The 16,206-nt window shown below is 48.0% G+C and overlaps 1 protein-coding gene across 3 annotated transcripts in view; it reads right to left on the bottom strand.

Moving 5' to 3' along the window:
- LOC147014282 (SH3 and cysteine-rich domain-containing protein 3-like) overlaps positions 1-16,206 on the bottom strand; it is a 124,687-nt gene that overhangs the window by 39,694 nt on the left and 68,787 nt on the right. For all 3 annotated transcript variants that reach the window (XM_085852145.1, XM_085852146.1, XM_085852147.1), the window contains one exon: positions 14,620-14,878. In XM_085852145.1, the coding sequence (XP_085708271.1) occupies positions 14,620-14,878 (259 nt within the window). The remainder of the gene's footprint in view (positions 1-14,619; positions 14,879-16,206) is intronic.

Raw genomic sequence — 16,206 nt, 5'->3', positions numbered from 1 at the left:
CTAAGTTCCTTCCGAAGTGCTTGTAGGGAATATGCTTGTAGGCAGGGTCACCATCGGGTAGCGACTGCCTTCCAAGCTGTACAATTTGGAGAATTCTGGAAAGGACTGGATCACATCTCATCTGGTGTAAGTACAGATCTGGTCAACATCAACAGAACAATCCTCCAGATGATCCATTATGGCCAGGCAGTGGTGGGTTGCGAACCAAATCCAACAATGGCAGATGAGAGTCCGCATTTGTCATTGCAGAACCTGGTTTATACTGAATGAACTCCAGGGGCCTCCGTCTGACCATCCCCCAGGCAGATGCCAGGCCCATCCCCATCTCCTTGAGATGATGGTCAACCTGCTGCAATCATGAGGCACGTGGTCGGCCCACTGGCCTCCTCCACTCATGAGACTCCCTCGCTGAGAGAATCTGGTGAGCAGGATCAGCATCAGGAAAACGAGCCACATGTCCATACAGCCGCAACTGACGCTCACGGACTATGCAGGTAACAAATCTCATCCGAGTCTCTCTCAGCAACCGCTCGTTGGACACAAAATCCAACCAGCGATAGCCAAGGATTCTCCGAAGAGACCTGGTACCAAAGGAATTAAGTCTCCGTCTCAGATCCTTGGTCAGAGTCCAAGTCTCGCACCCATAGAGCAAGACTGGAAGTACCAAGGAACTGAAGACTCGGACTTTCATCCTCCCGCACAGGTACCGGCAGCGCCACACCCCATGATCCAGTGAATCCATGACTCCCCAGGCCCGACCCAGACGTCTATTGACCTCTGACTCGCAGCCAGCAGAGACATGAATATCGCTGCCAAGGTAAGTGAATCTCTCCACGACCTCAACATCCTCACCACAAACAGACACAGACAGGACAGCAGCATCCAAGATGTCACCGAAAGCCTGGATCTTAGTTTTGACCCAAGAAACCCGTAATCCCAACGGCTCCGACTCCTCATTCAGCACCTCGAGGGCCCCCAAGAGGATGTCTAAAGTCTCCGCAAAGATGACTGCATCATCTGCAAAATCAAGGTCCGAGATCTTGACATTCCCAAATGATGCACCGCAACTTGATCTCTCCGACATCCTCCCTAAAATCCAGTCCATACAAGTGCTGAAAAGTGTGGGGGCAAGTACACATCCCTGACGAACTCCAGTAACAACTGGAAATAAGTCAGAGATGGTACCACCACACTTCACAGCACTCTCAGTACCAGCGTAGAGTTCAGACATCAGATCGATCAGTTTTGGTGGCACCCCACGGAGACCAAGAATCCTCCAGAGGACATCCCGATTCACTGAATCGAACGCTTTACAGAGATCAACATAGGCTGCAAGCAGCCCCTGCCGAAACTCTCGTCTGCGTTCGGTGAGGACACGAAGTGCAAGGATACGGTCAATCGTTGACCTCTTTGGTGTAAAGCCTGACTGCTCTGGACGCTGGTGCTCAAGCAGATGGTGGCGAACCCTATCAAGAATTATCCAAGCAAAGACCTTGCCCGGCACTGAGAGCAGCGTCACCCCTCGGTAGTTGTTGCAGTCTTGGCGATCACCCTTCCCTTTCCAGAGAGGGACAACAAGGCCCCTCTTCCAGTCAGTTGGGATGATGCCTGTGTTCCAGGCAGAGCACAAAACTGCATGCAACGACACAAGTGCAGCATTTCCACCAGCCTTGAGAAGTTCAGCATGGATGCCACAGATCCCTGGAGCTTTGCCCCGTTTCAACTGGTTCACCGCAGCCCGTGTTTCCACAAGCGAAGGTGGACCACAGTTGATTCGAGGGTCAGCAACAGGGATTGTAACACCCTTGACGTCCAACTCGACAGCTGGGGGATCAGCCTGGTAAAACTGCTCAAAGTAACCGGCCCAGTGGGCCTTCACTTCAGACTCCTCTGTCAAGAGCCTACCACTCTCTGCGCGAACTGCAGTGCTCCGAGGGATGGGCTTGGATGAACGCAATGCGCGAATTCCCCTGTAAGCGGGACGAGAATCACCTGTCCACAGGTGATGCTCTACTCCCTCACAGATTCCTCGCACATAGGCCTCCTTGTCCACCCTCAGTGCACGTACAGTTTTACGCCTCAGCTCCCTGAACAGCTCAGCTCTGCCATTCAGCCTGGCCCTGCGACTCTGGTCAATGGTATCCAGTGTCCCTTGAGAGACAAAATTCTTCTTTGCCCTGCGGTGAGCTCCAAGGCATCCACCGGCAACATCAAGGACGGTGGTCTTGAAGGCGCTCCACAACTCTTCAGGAGCCCCCAAAGCACCCAGACCCCCCAAGTGTCCACTCAGCCTGTTCGCAAACTCCTCAGCTACTCTCTCATCCCTGAGCTTGGCAACATCCAGCTTAGGCTGGGATGGTACCATTCTCCAGGATTTAAGGTGCAGCTTTAGAGTTGCTACAACAAGCCTGTGGTCAGTATTGAGGAACTGAGCACTCCGGTAGACCCTGCAGTTCTGGATCATCCTCCAATGACCGTCAATGAGGACATGGTCAATCTCCTTTGCCACACCGCCAGCGTTGGAATACCAAGTCCAGCCATGAGCTTGTGGGCGCTGAAACCATGAACCAGCCACCCTTAGTCCATGACTTCTTGCAAAGTCAAGGAACTTAGTGCTATTCTGGTTCATAGTTCCTGACCCATGGGGACCAACACACACCTCATAACCATCCCTATCAGTTCCAGTCGATGCATTGAAATCCCCCAAGACTAGAAGTGTATCTCGTCTGGGGCACTGATCAACCACAGCTCGAATGTGGCATAGAATGCATCCTTCACGGTGAGATCACTCGCCTCAGTCGGAGCATAAACAGAGACCAGGGAAATGACACCTAAGGAGTGACGAATCCTTAATCTCATAATACGCTCGTTGACCGGTGTTACCTCAATTATCATTGGGGTCAGCTTATTGGACACAGCTACAGCAACTCCTTGGGTATGGTAACCATCAGAGCGACCAGACCAATAGTAGGTGTAACCACCCACCATTATCTCGCCGCAATCCGGTCTCCGAACCTCAGAGAGAGCTGCAATCCCGATGTCCAAACGCTTGAGCTCAGATGATAACAGAGACAGGTGATCATCCTCTCTTAGGGATAGGACATTCCAGGCACCCACCCGAAGGGACCGCCTCAGGTTAACCCAAGGAGACCGCCGTCTGGTGGACGACACCTCAGCACCACTCCGACACACTCTCCCGCAATCTGACCCAGGGATGTTACCCCGTGGTTTCCCTCCTATCATCAAAGATTGGGGGTCCCGAAGGCTTTGCCCCAATCCCGTCATCCGGTGAGCTGCCCTGCGAAGGGAAGCTGTGCAGGAGGTACTCCCACGGAGTGGGTTTTCAGATTTTTTTGCGTTTTTGCGTTTTGCGGAATGAAGGGTTTTACGGTGGCTGGAGTGCAAATCCTGCCACCAACCTCCTAATAAGAAGTAACCCACCCAACTGCAGGAGGACGTCCGCAGACACAGTTGGGCACTAGATATGGATGGCCGTTGGCTCACAAGGAGCTCCTCCACCCTTTGACAGGTTTTGTTTTTAATCCTGCTGGGTGTCCATATCCAAACACCCCCCTCACCAGAAAACCTGGTGGGGGAGACGGTTTAGTCGCCGACAACCCGACCATGGAACAGGTTAGTACAGGTTTACATGGTACCTGTAGCAGGTCACAGATCGAACCTGACCTGACAGGTCAACCCCACCTGGTATTAATTCAACAGCCAAGCAGGAATTGAACTAAGGATTCTAAGATCCCAAGCCCACCACTCGAGCCAACACCAGGCATACACATCCATATATATATATATATATATATATATATATATATATATATATATATATATATATATATATATATATATATATATATATATATATATATATATACACACACACATACATACAAACACACATACATACAAACACACATATATAAACACACATATATAAACACACAAACTCAGATATATTATGTACTGATAAGTACGTACAAAAGCTATTTTATTTGAAGTTATAACCTTAACTAACAAGCAATTGACCGATTTCCCAATTTCCCGGATCATCAGCTGGGCACCGTTTTTCATCGAGGTTTCGATCCTTTTCGCCCTTAGAACTTATATTCAAACATTTCTTATTTCGATAACTTATATTCCACTCAGAATGTGGATAATGAGGTGATGCAAGAGTTAATTGATGGGCTTCCAAGTGACGAGAAAGAAGAGCAACACACGCTTGATTCCTCAATTTCGGCTGATGAACTCAAAACAGCTGTGCGAAGCCTGAAAGATGGGAAAGCCTCTGGAACAGATGGCTTGCCCAAATAATTCTATAAGACTTTATGGAACCTTGTGAGGCCCGATTTACTCGATTAAAGCACACATGTCAGAGAACTTCAGAGAACATAGATAAACATGTTGTCTTGATAAACAGCAAGATGCTATTTTGTAGTGAACAAGCTGTCCTACATCAATGATATATCCCTGGCGCAGATTTTACCCCAAAACTCAATCGGTGGTATTTGTACAACCCACAGTATGTGTAAAATGGCAGCTACTTCTTTGAATCTTCATCAAGGAGTTGAAGATATTCTGACTTGAGGTCGCATTTGTTGAAGATTCTTTGACAGACAGATACAAGATGAATGTTTGGATAAAAACGACGAAATTGTCTCATTTATTTGTAGTCTTGAAAAAGCATATGATGTAATTCCAAGAAAAGTTATTGAATGGGCACTTAGGAGGCAGGAGGTAACATCAATCTCTGTAAGTGTAGTAATGCCAATGTATCAAAGTCTGAGAACAGCAGAAAAACAAAATAAAGATGTACGGAATCCTTTGATGTGAGGGTTGGGTATCTCAATGATCCAAACTCAATCTGCTATTGTTTACTCTCATGTTGGCGGAACTCACAAATAGGTTAGATTAGGATTTCCAGAACTAGGTGTTCAGGCATAACACCAGAATAAGAATATGGCCAGCTCATTTGTATGACAGTGAAACTTGGGTCTTGAGGATGGAAGATGAAACAATATAAAGAACTACAAGGGCACTCTTCAACATCGCAATGTCACCAGATATGTCTCTGGTGGTATGACACGTTATCCCATGACACCCACGTTATGACATTATATATACTCGTACCAAGTTTGATTTAAATCCCTGAACCCAGATTCAAAATATTAAATAATTCTTGCTGCCAGACCATGCATCCGATCAGGTTGAAATTTAAAACAGTGTTACGGTGGTTGAAATTCGCATTACACCATAAAGGGCCCTCAGGTGAGATATCTCTGAAAGTTCATGTGTAGTAGGCCCAAACCCGTTGTATAGAGTGAATTTATGTGATCCATCCGGGCTGCGACGCTTTGAGTTAGCCATTTTTTCTGTTCTATCTTTTATTTCAAACAAACAGCATCTCAACAACCACGCCATCCCCACCACAGCGCCAACCACACTACAACCATGCCACCTCCACCATCTACGCTACCACATCTTCGCCACTCGCCATTCAGTAGGCCCTGTGCGGTTACGATCTCCGGGAACAAACAAAAACCAACAACGATGCTCGGGGGTTTTCCCGCCTGTTTCTCCCGTCAAAATTCTCCGCGCTCGGTGTGGGAGAAATGCGATCCGAACCAGGGGTCAAAGGTGAGAAAAGGTGGGGGCCTCTTTTTGGGGGAATAATTCCCTGGCTCTGAGCCAAGACTGACTCCCCCGGCCCCCGCACGGCGCGGGGTGGAGGGAGAGCGAGAGGTCACGACCCCCTTCGAGAGGCTTCTCCAAGAAGCTCGAAAGGAGGCGGGGCCGAAAACGGGGCGGAGTGAAGGGAGGAGCATGCGGTCGGCATGCGCAAGCATGCAGCCGCGTCTCCCGGGGTGAGTGTGATGGAGTGGAGTATGAGTGTCGTAACACGCAGGTGTGCGTGGGTCGAATGGCGACGGAGACGGCGACAGAGGGACAAAAGCTGAGTGGCGGCTGTAGTTGGATTGGTAACCGTGTCGGGTTCACCCAGCAGCGAGCGCGAAGTTCGTGCTGTGCAATGCACGAGGTCGCCACGTGCTCGCTTGCGGGAGTGAAGCCCGGTCCGGAAACGCCAGCGGTGGATTTGCCGATCCCACGGACGGACAAAGTTTAGGCAGGATTCGGATTTGGACCGGATGGGTTCTCCACGCGGGCGGGTGTGTTAAGCTCCAATGGGCAGAGCACATGTGTTCGCGTGGGGAACCCCTCGAGACGTGAGGCTTGTGTTTTTTTTTTTTTTTTGCACTGGGTGATGTCATGGCTGCGTGTATGGTTGTAATCCGGCAGGAGGGTGAATCCCTGCCGGATGGTACCATCCAAGGAGGGACGAGGTACACGTGCAGCTGCATGACATCACGGGCAGGTGCAAAGTGCGAGAGCTGTGAGTTGCCACGCTGGTGCTGCGCAAAAATTGGAAGAAAAAAAATTAATGAACAAAAACAAGCCTCGCTTTCGGGTGAACAGGATTCCCTGGGCGAGGAGTGGAAGACCCCCTTGCCAGGGCACAGGATGGAACTAGCTAGGGGGAAAGGTTAGCTTAGCTAGACCGGGTTCCATGGGGCAGGGGTAAGTCCTCATGGGGCCCGTGGAATGGATTAGTTAGGGGGAATTTAGTTGAGATTTAGGTTGGAAAATGGGACATTTTGGAGACAGTGACAGACTTTGGATGTGTAGTAGGGACGTAGCTTAGCTATGTCGGTTAAATGGAACGTGCTATAGTTTAAGGGCTATAGTTTAAGTGGGAGCACGAGGTAGTTAGGGGATGTAGTAAGCAGAAGGATGGCAGAGTTCAGCGGTGTGTGTGTTGAAGAGTTGGTGAGTTGTGTGGAGACATGTTGAGTGAGTGAGGCCAGCAGGTCTGTGTGAGTGGAGCGAATGTGGAATGCATGGTGCGATGAGTGATTGGGGGGAGGAGTGACTCCCGCCCAAGGGACCCCGGGTCAGTGTAGAGTGAGTTAGCTGGGTTAGTCAAATTGAAAAATGGAGGTCGTTTTGCTGTTGGTGGGAGTGTAGGCTCGAAACTCGTTTGGAGGGGTGCAGGAGCCCTGTTGACGGGCTGGGAGCGTGGCTGCGAAAGGTGAGTATCGCTGAGTGGGTACCCCGGGCACCAGGCTAGTCGGCCATAGTAGGCCAAGGGCCCATGGGGGGCTGGGATAGCGTAGTGGGCACGGGTGCGCCCGCATGGTGCGAGGCCCGGGGTGCCATTAGCCACGTGGGCAGTGTTGTGGGCACGGGTGACCCTCGGAAAGGGGCCCGGGAAGCCAGCCTGCCACGTGAGCGTTTCACGGGAGTCACCAGGGAGGGCACTCCCCGGTGTTTAGGGAGCTCGTAGGCTCAGAGGCAGTGTAGTGCCCGGGGGGTGCCATCGTAGGGGAATCGGCAGAGGGTAGTGCCTGCCAAGGGGAGCCACGCATCCCAGCCATGAAACCGTGTGAGGGCACGGAGAGAAAATTGGGGGGCGATGCCCGAAATTGTGAGGACACCAACACAGGCGACAGGAATCTGGGTTGATAGAACCAATCGTTTAAGCGCGAGGTGCTTGTTGAAAGCCCCAGGGTAGTTTAAAGGTAAATGGTTAGGGTAGATAGGAAGTGTACCCCTCCGCACCATCCATCCCCTCGCTCTCGTTGTGGGCCGCTGGAACCACTTTGTGTTATAGATCGCTGAAATCTGGGGAGGCCATCTTGAGGCTTCTTTGGGCCTCGACACAGGACGCTAGCTCTCCCTTATTCCCCTCCGGGAAGGGAATGTAGGGGTTGGGAGTAGGCTAGTAGATGATAGGTTAGCCGAACAGAGACAGTAAAGGGGGGTTAGGGGACGAATAATAGTTGGAGGTATAGAAATAAAAATAAAACAAAAAAAATAAGTTGGGGCTAAATTGGTTTTGACAAATTAAGGGAGTGGGTATGGACAGTGACAGGCAAAGGCGATAGGTGGGAGGGAGACCGTAGGGGAGGTCCAAGCCCGCCTTCCGAGTGGCCAGCACCACCGCACTCCCTCCACCAACCTCCATTGAAAGGCAAAGGCCGGCCCACTTCGTCGGCTGGCTTTTTGCTGCAAGGCCTGTGCCGGTCAGCTCCACTGCCGGCTGTCTTTGCTTCAAGGCCTGTGCCGGCCCACTTCATCTGCCGGCTGTGTTTTGCTGCGAGGCCTGAACCAGCCGGATCGTCTGCCGGCTGTGTTTGCCTGCCTGTCCACCTTTGCCATGCCATGCCCACTGCCCACATCATCAGTTTGCCCCCGTTCAATTTTGCTTTGCCCCCCCCCTGCTCATTTCCATGTGCGCCAGGATCAAGGCAACAGTTTGCAAGCTGCAAGAACTGTCCTGTTGGCAGCTACAACACGGGCCTGCACCAGCAGCCTGTGCACTGTTGTTTGTTTGCGTCCATCCATCCATCCATCCATCGGTTGTGCTCATTGCGTGTGCCACTTGAGCTGGCACGGAGACTGCGTTTGTGCAGCCCATGCACCGTTGTGGTTCACTGGATTCATTTTAAAAGTGTGGGGGGGGGGAGGCCTCGGACTGCGTGTGAGCAGCCGGCCACGTTCCCTGCCACCTGCAGGGAACAGGGTTAGGGTTAGGGTTAGGGTTAGCTGTTAGCTAACCCTAACAGCTTGGTTAGGGTTAGCTGGCATGAGCCAGCGACTGCATGCGAGCAGCCTGGCTCCCTGCGAACTGCTTTTCTTTTTGCAGAGTCCATTGATCCTGGGCCATGGTTTAGTGTAAAATTTGTAAGTTGTACTGTAAATATGAGTGCGCCCCCACATGTCTGTCTGGCGCCGGCAATTTTATTTAAGTCGTCCGTATGAGTGGGTTTGTTTAGTTAGTTACTCAGCCCTCAGGTTATTTATTTTGGGGACACGAATACCATGAATGTCGCACTCAGGGATCTGAAGGTAAAACGTACTAGGGGAGAACTACACATGATGGCACACGAGAATTTGACGACTCGGGACGAGTCTGTAAAAAGGGGAGGGGTAGTGTTACGGTTGTGGAAATTCACATTACACCATAAAAGGCCCTCAGGTGAGATATCTCTTCAAGTACATGTGTAGTTAGCCCAAACCCGTTGTATAGAGTGAATTTATGTGATCCATCCGGGCTGCGACGCTTTGAGTTAGCCATTTTTTCTGTTCTATCTTTTATTTCAAACAAACAGCATCTCAACAACCACGCCATCCCCACCACAGCGCCAACCACACTACAACCACGCCACCTCCACCATCTACGCTACCACATCTTCGCCACTCGCCATTCAGTAGGCCCTGTGCGGTTACGATCTCCAGGAACAAACAAAAACCAACAACGATGCTCGGGGGTTTTCCCACCTGTTTCTCCCGTCGAAATTCTCCGCGCTTGGTATGGGGGAAGTGCGATCCAAGCCGGGGCTCAAAGGTGAGAAAAGGTGGGGGCCTCTTTTTGGGGGAATAATTCCCTGGCTCTGAGCCAAGACTGACTCCCCCGGCCCCCGCACGGCGCGGGGTGGAGGGAGAGCGAGAGGTCACGCCCCCCTTCGAGAGGCTTCTCCAAGAAGCTCGAAAGGAGGCGGGGCCGAAAACGGGGCGGATCGAAGGGTGGAGCCCCGCGCTACAAAAGGCGGACAGGACGGACCTTGAGGAGTTGTTGGTCGAGAGTTGTTGGTCGAGAGTTGTTGGTCGAGAGTTGTTGGTCGAGAGTTGGTCCGGGTTGAGTTGGTTCTTTGAGGCTTCCTGTCTGCTTGCCTTGTGGGGGGAAGAGTCCTGCACCCACGGCTTGGCGAGCGGCCTGCCACGAAGGCACGGACGGGAGACACAGCAGCGCCGGTTGTGAGGTGGACCTGCGCGTCCGGACGAGGAGTGCCGGAGAGGGTTCGCCGGCCGCGAGAGAGGTCGGGGCCAGGCGCGACCACGCTGACCGTCATGGGAGAGGGGCTCACCGGCCACGAAAAGGGAAGTCGCGACTTCTTTTTCCTTTTCCTTTGCTTTTTGTGTAAATGTCTGTGGGTGGCGTCGTCCGTCAAGTAGTATTGTTTTTAAGTGTTGCCGTGTGTTCGCGTATTCGGTCGTAGCTCTGCATTGTTGTTGTTGTTTTAAATTGATATATGTGCATTCTGACTGTTTGGCTGTATATGTGTGCTCTGTGTCTGTGTGAATAAAGTGCTTGTGTGAACTTGTTCCCCATTTCGCTGTGTCCTTCCCTTTGTTGAATCTCCATCTTGCTTCACGTAAAGGGTTCGTAGTGGGCTTAATACGCCCGATAAGTAATCGGAACCGTCGAGGCCGACGATAACACCGCTCGGTTATCCTGATAGTATGGAACGGACCGCTTAAGCGGCCCGTGTCCGGAGTCGACCTGCGTCGAGGTGCGATCGCCCGGTTTACCACCCGTGTGGGTACTTAGGTAGGTCGAGTTTGGCGAACAACCCTATCCCACGCGGGTGGCCGATTGGCACGATCGTGGTGAGGCCGAAAGGCCCACCCATGACTAGCTCCCGGCGTTAGTCCGAGAGGGTCATGACAGAATTGTCTGTCCGGTGGGCAACGTGCCGCGATTCGAGTCACGTGGCCGATCGCACGCCGGCGGGCACGAATTCGCAACAATATCTTCCACATGATTACAAGATCATAACTGTGACGTTTCACAACAATTGATGAAGCAGTTTAAGAGAAATAATTTTTCAAAGGTTTTCATTCAATCCAATATGGCTGCCAGACCATGTGACCTATTAATTATTTGTGAACACTCTGCTGTCCGCAAGGCTTTGGGAACATGTGGGTGAAGTTTCCCCTCGATCTGTCAAGTTGTTCTGGAGAAGATGAAAATTTTAAAAAAGATTAGAGGGTAATTCCAATATAGCTGAGAAATCATGTGTGACTAAAGATGTCATAGGTGGAAAACTTTTTGTTTCACATGGATAGGCTTCACCTGTAAAGTTTCATCTCAATCTGTGCAGCTATCTTGGGAGAAGAATATTTTTGAAGGTTTGTATGTTAAAAACAATATGACTGCCGAACCACGTGACTGATAACATCATTTTTTTCCCTCCATACAATTTAGCCATAGATGACCCTCAAAATTTTTCACACTAATTGGACAAAGCATTTGATTGATGCAATTATGACGTCATAACAAAGCCACCTATGACCATCAAAAAAAAATCATTCGTTTCCCATGGGGAGTACTTCATATGAGCCAAGTTTCAAATTTTTTTCCATGGAGTGATTTCGAAGATAAAGGTCCAAATTTTTCCTTTTTTCCAACATGGCTGCCACACCACATGATCTATGACGTACAACATAATTATCATAAAAACATTCTACCTGAGTAGTCACAACTATGGTGAAAATTTTGTGTCAATCAGATAAGCGGTTGCAGAGAAAATGAGCTTGGATAGACGTACAGACGGATGGACAACCCAAAAAATAATGCCACCGGCGACTTCGTCAGTGGAGGCATAAAAAACGATGCGGATGTTTGGATGGATATGATCTATTTTATTGAAATATAAATTAGCAGAATGAAGATCTGAGAAATACACTAAAAAATTGCAGTGCAGAAACCGAATTGAGAAGAAGAAGACTTGGATTGTTCTGTCATGTATCTAGAAGTATAGAGGATGAACCTATTAAGAAGAGAGAAGTTTTGAAGCAAATCAATAAAGACCAATAGGCAGGCCAAAGAAAACATGGCAGGCATGTGTGATCAACGACATAAAGATTAGGTCTGAAGAAATAAGATGCAAATGAAACAACCAAACAGATGTGCCTCAATTGACCAACTCCAAAAAATAGAGGAAACAATCATTAAACGAAGAGGATGATGGATGATGGATGATGATGCAAACAGCAGATTTTTAAATGGAAATCTGTCATCTGAAAACAACGTGGTCATGATGTCAACGAACAATGCAGCCATCGTGTAAGCGTATGTTATATTACAGCGCGCCTGGTTTGTGAATATGCATTATTTTTTAACATGATCTAAGGCTCGCAGTGGAGTGCACGTGCACGTGCACACGTGCGCATGCACACACACACACACACACACACACACACACACACACACACACACACACACACACACACACACACACACACACACACACACACACACACACACACACAACCGTTATATGAGACAAACACAGCCACTGAGCTTGGAGGAAGTGTTGTCACTTCCCGGGGTACTCTGGGTGTCAGCGACGTCACAACAATAGCACAGCTTTTCTCACTGTACTCAGGGCCCTGTCACACCTTGACGTTTTAGCCAGCGTATGGCAAGGTATCAAAATGTATGTAAAACGCTGGCATACGCTGAACTATTGATGTTTTTTTTTCCAGTTTGGACATATTCATAACGAGTTGGACGTATGCATAACGTATTAGTAACATACACAGAACATTTCGATAGCATATAGATAACTTATATCAACGAATGCTGAGCGTGTTGTCGGCGTTCACAACCTATGCCCAACAATAGTCAAACGTATGCATAGCGCGCGGCAGCGTATCGCCGGCGATCACATGGCGTAGGCTATTAATAGGCTGAGGCTCGATGATTCAAATCATAACTGCACTAGACATCGAAGTGTCAAGCCGCTGTCACACCTTGACGTTTTAGCCAGTGTATGCCGACGTATGAAAAATTTGCCGAATACGCTGGCACACGTCGAATACGTTATGGGTAAGTTTTGTATACGTTAAGAGCACACTGGCATATGTCGTAGTACGCTGGCATACGTGAACACGTATGCCAAGTACGTCGACAAATTTTCAGCATGTTGAAAATTTTTCGACGTACTCGGTGTATGACACACGTTCCGCATACGCTGGCCATAAGTTGTAGGCACGTTACGCGATCGTTGACACACGTTACTTGTAAGTTACTCATAAGTCGAAACACGTCGAGGTAATGGTTAGTTTCAGTGTCCCAGACTCCCTGGCTTTTTTTTTTCTTCGGTATGACGGTGATGTTGACACTTCGATTTCTAGTGCGGTTATGATTTAAATCGTTGAGCGGAAGCATATTAATTATATTATATTATATTATAACCGCACTAGTAATCGAAGTGTCAACATCACAGTCATACCGAAGAAAAAAAAACAAAAAAAAACAGGGAGTCTGGAACACTGACGCTAACCATTACTTCGACGTGTTTCGTCTTATGAGTAACTTACAAGTAGCGTGTGTCAACGATCACGTAACATGCCTACAACACGTTACTCATAGGTTAGAAAGAAGTTTCGGGTACGCTAAACATTACATCGACGTGTTTCGACTTATGAGTAACTTACAAGTAACGTGTGTCGACGTGTCAACGATCGCATAACGTGCCTACAACTTATGGCCAGCGTTATATGGAACGTGTGAGTCATATGCTGGCATACGTCGAAAAATTTGAAGCATGGAAAAATTTGTCTAACAGCACGGCGTACTACGACATATGCCAGCGTACTACGACATATGTCAGTGTGCTCTTAACGTATACAAAACTTACCCATACGCATTTGACGTGTGCCAGTGTTTTAGACAAATTTTTCATACGTCAGCATACGCTTGCTAAATCATCAAGGTGTGACAGGGCCTTCAGTGGGGCATTTCCGAACGAGGAATATCCTCTCAATGGATGCCAGCATAAGGGATTGTCCAAGCTCCTAACCTTTTAAATCATGAATGTCAAGCAAGGAAGCAAGCACTATTTTTAGCTTGTCTGGGATTTAAATTCCAAATAAGGTACTGTCATCCCACTGTCCATCCATACGTCTCCTTTTTCGATTTCTCCGGCCAAACTGCTGGGCCGATCCAGCTGAAATTTGGCAGCAACGTTCCTTTCCTGAATGGTAACAAGAATTGCAAAGCTCGTTCCAGTCACATGATTTTAAGTAGGTCAAAATTGCCAACTTGGTAAATTTCTTTAAAGATCATCTTCTCCAGACCCACCAGTCAGAATGCTGCTAAATTTGGATAATAACATTAGGACAGGGTCCTGATGTTAAAATGTGGAGGCCTTGCCGATCAGATGAATGGAAGTGTGTCAAAATGGTGGTCCCGCAAATTCCTTCCAAAATCTTCTCCTGATCCACCAGTCAGAATGCCACCAAATTTGGGTTACAACATTAAGCCAGGGTTAGGATGTTAAATTGCCAGTCATTCAGATCACATGACCATAAGTGTCAAAACGGCTGACTTAGTCAATTTTTGGGAAAATCGTGCCAATTTCTTTAAAAACCTTCTTCTCCAAACTCACCTGTCAGAATCCTACCAAATTTGGGTTAAAACATTTGGCCAGGGCCCAGATAAACTACAAGTCCAGTGGTCCTATTTTTAGTCCATGGTATGATTCAGATGGAGTTTGAACCGCTGACCTCCCAGACTCGGAGCGTACATTCTAACCACTAGAAGCACCTGCTCTCTATGGGAGCCGTCAAGGGGGTCATGTATATGTATGTATTTTATTCCAAGGGGTCCCCGGATTACAGAACCCAAAAATGGTTGCGATCGGTTCAGCCGTTTTTGCGGTACCCGGGAACAGACAGACGGACAGACGGTGAATTATAGTAAGATAACACCACCGAGTCTGGTAAATTATAATTAGAACTCAAAAAAACTGTTGTGGTTACCATCTTTGTTTTTTCCAACGATCATGTGGTGACAGACATCACAAAATGTAGGCTTCTTGAAAATATGGTCGGCGAAGCTGTGCGAGGGCTCCAACGTGGTTCCTTTGTTTGTGTCTTTGGAAAGTGAACCCTGTGAAATGCCATTGGATTGTTTGTCTGGTGTGGGAATGCGCTCTGAGTCTTCGGCCATTAAAAATGTCTCCAGCACACTGCGTACTTTCTTCTTACGCCACGAAAAAGCAAGCTGCAGCCGCTGCAGCTGCAAAAGAGAGACAGAGAATGGCTTAGAGCATATATTTGGACAAATGACAAGCATACAGTGGACTAAAAGCTTCTCCAATAATTTTTTGACATCTCTATCATTACTATTGAAGTAAAAAGGGTCTTTGAAAAAAAAAATTATTATTATTTTTGCAAATGGGAAACTTCACAATGTAGCAGCAATTTTTTTTTATCACAAACGGTAGAATTGTACTATAATCATACTACATATTTATAATTTGAGAAGCGTTTGTTTGACTTATGTGCACTCCTGAACCAATGGACATATTGAGTTGAAATGTTGTGGTTGTTCTCGAGAGGAGGGAGGAGGAAGGCATGGGAAGGCTGGAGGTGGTAAAAAATTTTTTTGCATAGTCCTCGGAGTTCAGGCTTGGTGGAGGAATCTAATTCTATGTAAACGTGTATCATATAGCGGTGGGGTGTGTATGACAAGCCATACAAAAATACACCAATTCTGGGGGAATTATCCTGGCCGTATTTCTGGGGGAACCAACAACCCATCCGTAATTCTGGGGGAACTAACAACCTGGAATAAGGACAGGTTCTTCACGAGTACTGTAAATAGAAATTCACAACAATAATAAAATATTCAAAAACAAATTGTGTATTTTTTGCAAGAATAAAAATTCAATGTAATTGGGCTTTATGAATATTACCTTTTCGATATGGAAACTGAAATTCATGGAAGACAGGAAGAGTTAACCAAAATGATAAATGGTTGAAGGGTTAGACAGTTCCTTGGTGTTGTTAATATATTTTGGTTTCCGTTATGGCTTAATTATAGACTTTTCCCATCAAACTGTACCAACTGCCAACCTGAAGCAGTCTGAACGTTTGATCATGAATTTGCAGCTCCCTGTGGCATGGTTTCAGCTCATGTCATTTAAGCTGGCCTCCTGATAAGTACATTGGTTTCAATAGGACCAAGAGGGCAGCATGACGAGAGTCAAATTAATGGATGTGCTGACTTCAGTTTACAGAGGAGTTAGAGAGATTTGTAGAGAGCAGCGGTTACAGAGTTTGGGAGATAGGCGGACAGCTGACCAGTGATCGAGATGCAGAGGTACAACTGAGATAGAGAATCTGATCAAGAGGAGAGAAGCTGCATCCAGTTTTTGGAGTCGTTTCATCTCGCATCAGTAGCTCAAAGTGGTAGTTGTTGTTTGGTGGAATTTCCATCTCACTTCATGAGCCTGTGGTTCGGTTGAGACGTTCAACATGCTAATGTTGCTTTCAAGGATCTAGAAAAGGACCCATTGCATTAATCTGTAGGCTGTTGGTATAATCAGGGCTCCTTCACCCTAT

The sequence above is a fragment of the Eptatretus burgeri genome, chromosome 13, assembly GCF_056783735.1.
Source record: "Eptatretus burgeri isolate ZD-2024b chromosome 13, Ebu_testis_v1, whole genome shotgun sequence".
In the NCBI taxonomy this organism is placed as follows: Eukaryota; Metazoa; Chordata; class Myxini; order Myxiniformes; family Myxinidae; genus Eptatretus; species Eptatretus burgeri.
This window is presented reverse-complemented; position numbering and strand designations above follow the sequence as displayed.